The sequence below is a fragment of the Galeopterus variegatus genome, unplaced genomic scaffold, assembly GCF_000696425.1.
Source record: "Galeopterus variegatus unplaced genomic scaffold, G_variegatus-3.0.2 Scaffold11173, whole genome shotgun sequence".
NCBI classification, from domain to species: domain Eukaryota; kingdom Metazoa; phylum Chordata; class Mammalia; order Dermoptera; family Cynocephalidae; genus Galeopterus; species Galeopterus variegatus.
The window spans coordinates 1-5,674 of record NW_007737284.1 but is presented as its reverse complement, the minus strand read 5'-3'; the positions used below and the strand labels follow the sequence as shown (position 1 = coordinate 5,674).

The 5,674-nt window shown below is 51.4% G+C and overlaps 1 protein-coding gene across 1 annotated transcript in view; it reads left to right on the top strand.

Moving 5' to 3' along the window:
- LOC103610455 (tetratricopeptide repeat protein 13-like) overlaps positions 1–5,666 on the top strand; it is a 52,547-nt gene extending 46,881 nt beyond the window's left edge. Inside the window, exon 12 of the mRNA XM_008594622.1 lies at positions 5,341–5,666. Coding sequence (XP_008592844.1) covers positions 5,341–5,666 — 326 coding nt within the window. The remainder of the gene's footprint in view (positions 1–5,340) is intronic.
- Positions 5,667–5,674: the final 8 nt, after the last annotated feature.

The window sequence follows — 5,674 nt, the reverse complement described above, 5'->3', positions numbered from 1 at the left end:
AAAAACTGAGGCTCAGATGGGTATTTAGCAGAAGCTCTTAGTGAGCCTCACGTCACCCGTCGGCCCACTCTGTGGCAGGCAGGTGGGTGACAGCCACGCCCCTCTTCAAGTGCACCCCTTGTCACAGTCTCAGGGCCTTTCACCAATGCCTTTGAATCCTGTCAGCCCCCAGGGTGCCGTCAACCATGGGGGATGGGAGTGGGGTCACAGGGTAAAGGCCCTGGCCTCCATCCTGTGGAGACAGTTCTGAGGTGCTTTCAACACGGTTCTCGAGAGTGCCCGGCATGATGGAGCCTCAGTTACCTGGGAAGAAAAACACATAAGTGTTTGGGGTTTCCCACCTGCCACCCCCTGGTTCCAGCTTCCCCAAACAAACTACACACATCCAAGTCCTTGTCACGGTCTCTGCCTTTAGAGGGAGACCAAAAGGAAGACAACAGGCTAAGGGAACTCTTTAATGTCACACAGCTGGGAAGCGGCTGAGCCAGGAGTTAGCAAACCCGTGGGAGTCCTCTGTGCCCACAGGGGACACTTCCCAGAGTGCCAGGCTTTGATCCAGACCTAGAAGCCATTGAGGGCTCCCACCAGCATGGGAGAGAGACGGTGCTCTGGGGAGCGTGAAAGTCCTGATCAGAGGCCTGGAGGAGGGACCCGGAGAGCGCTGACAAGGAAGGGAGAGGCAGGCCCCTGGGCCTGGGCTGCAGAGAGGCCAGGAGGTGACAGAGGAGAAGACCCCTGAGCCACAATCACAGGTCCCCACAGCTCCTGAGTCAGGAAGTGTCACGACGCTAACCATGGCTGAGATACCGTTAGGTATCCTTGTGCAGAACACGGATTCGAGCACTGGTGGCAGCTCACCGTTCCTGTCAGTCACAACTGTCCACCAGGTCACTTTGATTCCCTGTGAAGCAGTCACGGGCACCCAGCACCCGGAAGCAAGTTCTAAGACATCATTGTTTGTGCTCCAGGTCGCTCGGGGCTCAGGTCTGCTCACACGTCGTGAGCCACATGGCCAGAGCAACACTGTGCAGTCAGGGACGGTGGTTCTCAAAGTGTGGTCCCCGGACTGGTAGAGCAGCGGCCTCCGGGAACCAGTTAACACACTGGTTGTTAGTCCCCACTGGAGACCTACCAGATCAGAAACCCTCGGGCCAGGCCGGGCCCAGCACTCTGTGGCTAACAAGGTAACTGCCCTGCCCAACGCAGCTCCAGGGGCCAAAGGTCTGCGGCCAGCACGTCCCACTTCAGCCATCATGTGCATCCCACACTTCTCGGTCCTGAAGATCATTTCATGCCAACCTGTGGGGAGAGCGAGCAAACAGAAGTCAGGAAGCTCTTTGACAGTTCTTTGAAAACATAAAATACAAGTTCATGGTGTGCTGTTATAGCAGCCTGAGTGGACGTCCTCGAAGACACGGGTAGGACAGTGCACAGCTCTCATGCTAAGTACCTGGCTGGGTTTCGCTGCTGTAACAAAGTAGCACGGGGCCTGGCCGGTGAGCACAGGTGGGCAGAGCGCGGTGCTGCTACCAAGGTCCAGGGGTCCATCCCTGTACACACACACACACACACACACACACACACACACACACACACACACACAAAGGAAAAACAATTTCAGATGTAGCACAGACTGGGTCTCAGTGGTTTCAACTCCATCCTGCTCAGTAGGGAAGTGGGATAAAACGTGAGAACGTGTAAGCATAAAAGCCAAAGAAACAAGACGAAATGTGCAATTGATTACTTCAAATGATAAGATTGGTTTCTACCGGAAGACACTAGTGGCATGTGAGTAGAATAGATGCCATCTCTGTCACTGACGTGCCCTGTGAACACCCGGGACCACAGACAGGAAGGTGACAGTTGCTCTGTCCTTGAGAGGATTACCAGGCTCAGCTCAAACGAGTGCAGCGATTTTCTTGCAGGGGCTGTTCGTGCCCCTCGAGGCCAGCTGGCCTTGCTGTTTTGGTCTCTCTTCATAGATTTTTTAAGTGGGTCTGACCCAGACAGAGGAGATCTCAGGCTCCGGCTGTTCGCCAGGATGTCACACGCGCCATGGGAATGTGGGTCATTGCCTTGGGTATTCCATTATTGTGCTGAAAAATTAGCACCGTGTTTGGCCAATGAGTGACTTGGAAGCTTTAATAAATTGTACCCATAAACCCAGTTTTTTTTGTTTTTTTGTTTTTGTCTTTTTATGACCGGTAAGGGGATCGCAACCCTTGGTGTGGTGTTGCCCGCACCACGCTCAGCCAGTGAGCTCACTGGCCATTCCTGTATAGGATCCGAACCCACGGCCGGAGCATGCTGTGCTCCCAGCGCCGCACTCTCCCGAGTGCGCCACGGGGTCGGCCCAAAACCCAGTTTTAAAATTATTATTAGTAGTAGTAGCAGTAGTACGCCCCCTGATCAACCTTAGGCATAATGTTAGGGATTTAACAAAAGGCAAAGGAATCCCTGTTCTGTGATCTCAGTTCTATCACATGCTGTGAGGGCTGCTAGGGGACGATCTCAGGTGAGTCTTTTCCTCTGATGCCTCAGTTTCCCTATCTGTAAAGAGGTGGTTAAAAATGCCAACTGTGACCATTCATTCATAGTTCAGTCAACAAACAGTCACGGCGCCCTTACTCTGAATCAGACATTATTGTTCAGGGCAGAAGACGAGACAGACACGGTTCTCTCTGTTGTGGAGTTTACATTCTGGTGGGGACTTAGGAACACTTCTGAGAAAAATACCTAAAATGACACTTGCAAAGGAAGAACTACACAGCTCGGTACACCAGGGACAGTCTGGTCCTTAGTTAAATCACTTGCTGCGTGAAAACTCAGGGTGCTTGCGTGGAATATGACGGTCCACCAGCAGATCTAGTTAAAGTAACCCTGTGTTCTGGTCTCGCACCCTTTTTATCTCTCCCAGAGTGTTCGACGTAAAGTAGCCAGTGTCCCAATAACACGTGGGTGGGTAGAGGGATTGCTGGGTGTAGACTGCAAGGTTTCAGAGCATCTCTGTGAGTCAGGGACTCTGTCTTTGTTATTAGTCTCTTCATTTCGTGAACAGTCTACTGGCTGAACCAAATTCCCAAAGACAGTCAGGGTGGGCTGCCTCCACTAAATTCCTGCTTAAGAAGATGCTGTTGTGGACTGAATGTTTGGTTCTCCCCAAATTTGTATGTTGAAACCCTACCCCGCAGTGTGGTTGTGCTAGGAGGTGGGGCCTTTGGGAGGTGATTGGGATTGGGCAAAGTCTTGAAGGTGGGGCCCCCATAAATGCCCTTACAAAAGTTATGAGAGAGCTTGCTCCATCTCTCTCTTTCTGCCGTGTGAGAATATAACAAAAGTTGGCAGTGCACAGTCCAGAAGAGGGCCCTCACCAGCGCCGACCATGCCGCACCCTAATCTCAGGCTTCCATTCCAGAACTGTGAGAACCTTGGAACTACCGTGAAGCATGGTCTTTTTTTTTTTTTGTCTTTTGTCTTTTTCCGTGTCTGGCAACGGATCGCAACCCTCAGTGTTGCCCCCGTACCGGACCGGGGACCAGCAACGGGATTGCAACCCTCGGTGTTGCTCACGCGCCTCGCTCAGCCAGTGAGCGGGAACCGGTCTGTATGTGGGATCCGAACCCTTGGGCGGGAGTGCCGCCGTGCTTCCCAAGCGGCGCACTTATCCAGTGCGCCACCAGGCCGGCCCCGTCTATGCTACTTTTAAATCTTCCCATGACACCTTTTTTTTGGCAGCTGGCTGGTACAGGGATTGACCCCTGGACCTTGTTATCAGCGCTGAGCTCTGCCCACCTGCACTCACTGGCTAGTCCCCGTGCTACTTTGTCATAGCAGCCAGAACCCAGGCAGGTGCTTACCGTGAGAGCCACACGCTAAACTACCTGTGTCTTAGCCCACCCAGGCCGCTATAACAGGATAGCATAAACTGAGTAGCTTATAAGTAACAGACATTTATTTCTTACAGTTCTGGAGGCTGGGAAGTCTGAGATCATGGCACCAGGAGATTCGGTGTCTGGAGAGGGCCACTTCCTGGGTCACAGAGGGCGCCTTCTTGCTGTGTCCTTGCTTAGTGGACGGGGTAAATGAGCTCCCTTGGGTCTCTTTTAAAAGGGCACTAATCCCATTCATAAGGTCCCAACTCTTAACACCATCACCTTAAGGGTTAGGATGCAACGTAAGAATTTTGGGAGATCATAGACATTTGGGGGTCATAGCACTTTATTACATATTTGCAGCCTGGCTATTTTTATTTCTTTTCTGGAATAGATCTAGACATGGATAAACACAAAATGTTTCTAATTTCAGCCAAGACGTCTGTCAGAGCCATTTAATTCCCCTGAGTTTCTTCTTATAATCTGGAAGAATTTTTCTTTCATTTACTCTTTATCATCGAGAACAGGGAGTTTATATCCTTTGGCCAATATCCCTGCATTATCTCATACTTAGATTATTTCGAAAACTTCCCTGGAAATAAATCATATTTAATCCAAGACATTTAAGAGGGTTGTGTTTTCTTGAAAGCAGCAATTATTTTTGCAACTGCTTTGAAAACAGCATGGGACCAACTTTCTAATGGCCCAGAACCCTCCCTATGTGAATTTCAGAGAAAGCTCTGAAATGTTAAATTTCCAGAATACATCTGGAAACATCTCCCACGAAACAGGACTAGAGGAGAGAAATCAGCAGATTCAGTTAGTGTTGTGTGCCTCCATAGCATCGATTTAAACAGAGAACACTACCACTAAAGAAACTTCTCGAGCTTGAGGCTTCCTAACTAGTATTGTGCAACCCAGGCTACGATCTGGTGACAGTGCTTTTCCCACGGCTTCGATATATTATGCTGACGACACTGTTGATAGTCCATGGTAGTTTATGGTAGAGCTTGCCACATTCATGACATTCCAATGTCATGACATTCATGACATTAGGGCTGCTGGGCCGGAAGACGGTAAGACAATCTGACCTGAAAATAGGTGATTTCTGGGCTTGGGTTCAGAATTACCCAAGTGCCACCTCAGAGGCAAAGGCCCCAACTACCAAGCGAAATGCATAATTTTGTTTTCTTTTAAGAGTGGATCATTAATTCTCAGCTGAGACTTGTCACAGTCCTGTGACAACCAGCCAGGCGGTCAAGAGAACCTGGGCTTTGCACAATTTTAATTGTGTGGCCTGCAACACACTTCAAAGTTGCACACCCTGGCCCCACTGATACGCTTTTCCGCCCGATTATGAAAACTGTCGCCCCTCTGCAGGTTGCTGGCGACCCCTGAGCTGCCCAGAGTCCTTGGGATTTCTGAGATTCCCCAAAAAACCAAAAAGGTGTTGCCACTTCATTCGTAGCACCGGAGAAAGCAAAGGCCACGCAGCGGGCTCCAGGACAAGCTAACCAAGCGCAGTGGCGGGACCCAGTCCAGGTGCGGAGGGTCGAGGCCCGAGCCACCTGCCGGGTCCCTCTCCGAGGCCGGGGACTCATCGTCTATGAACGCTCTAGGCCCGGCACTGTCCGGACCCCCAGGTCGTGCCACCCGAGTGTGTCGCTCATCGCCGGCGTCCTGGGGGCTCGGAGAGTGACAACGCAGGCGGAGCGGCCGGGGGCGCCCTGGGGGGAGAAAAGCCTCCTCGGTCCAGCAGTGACCACCGGGGTCACCACCGATAACAAGCCCTAAAACTCTCT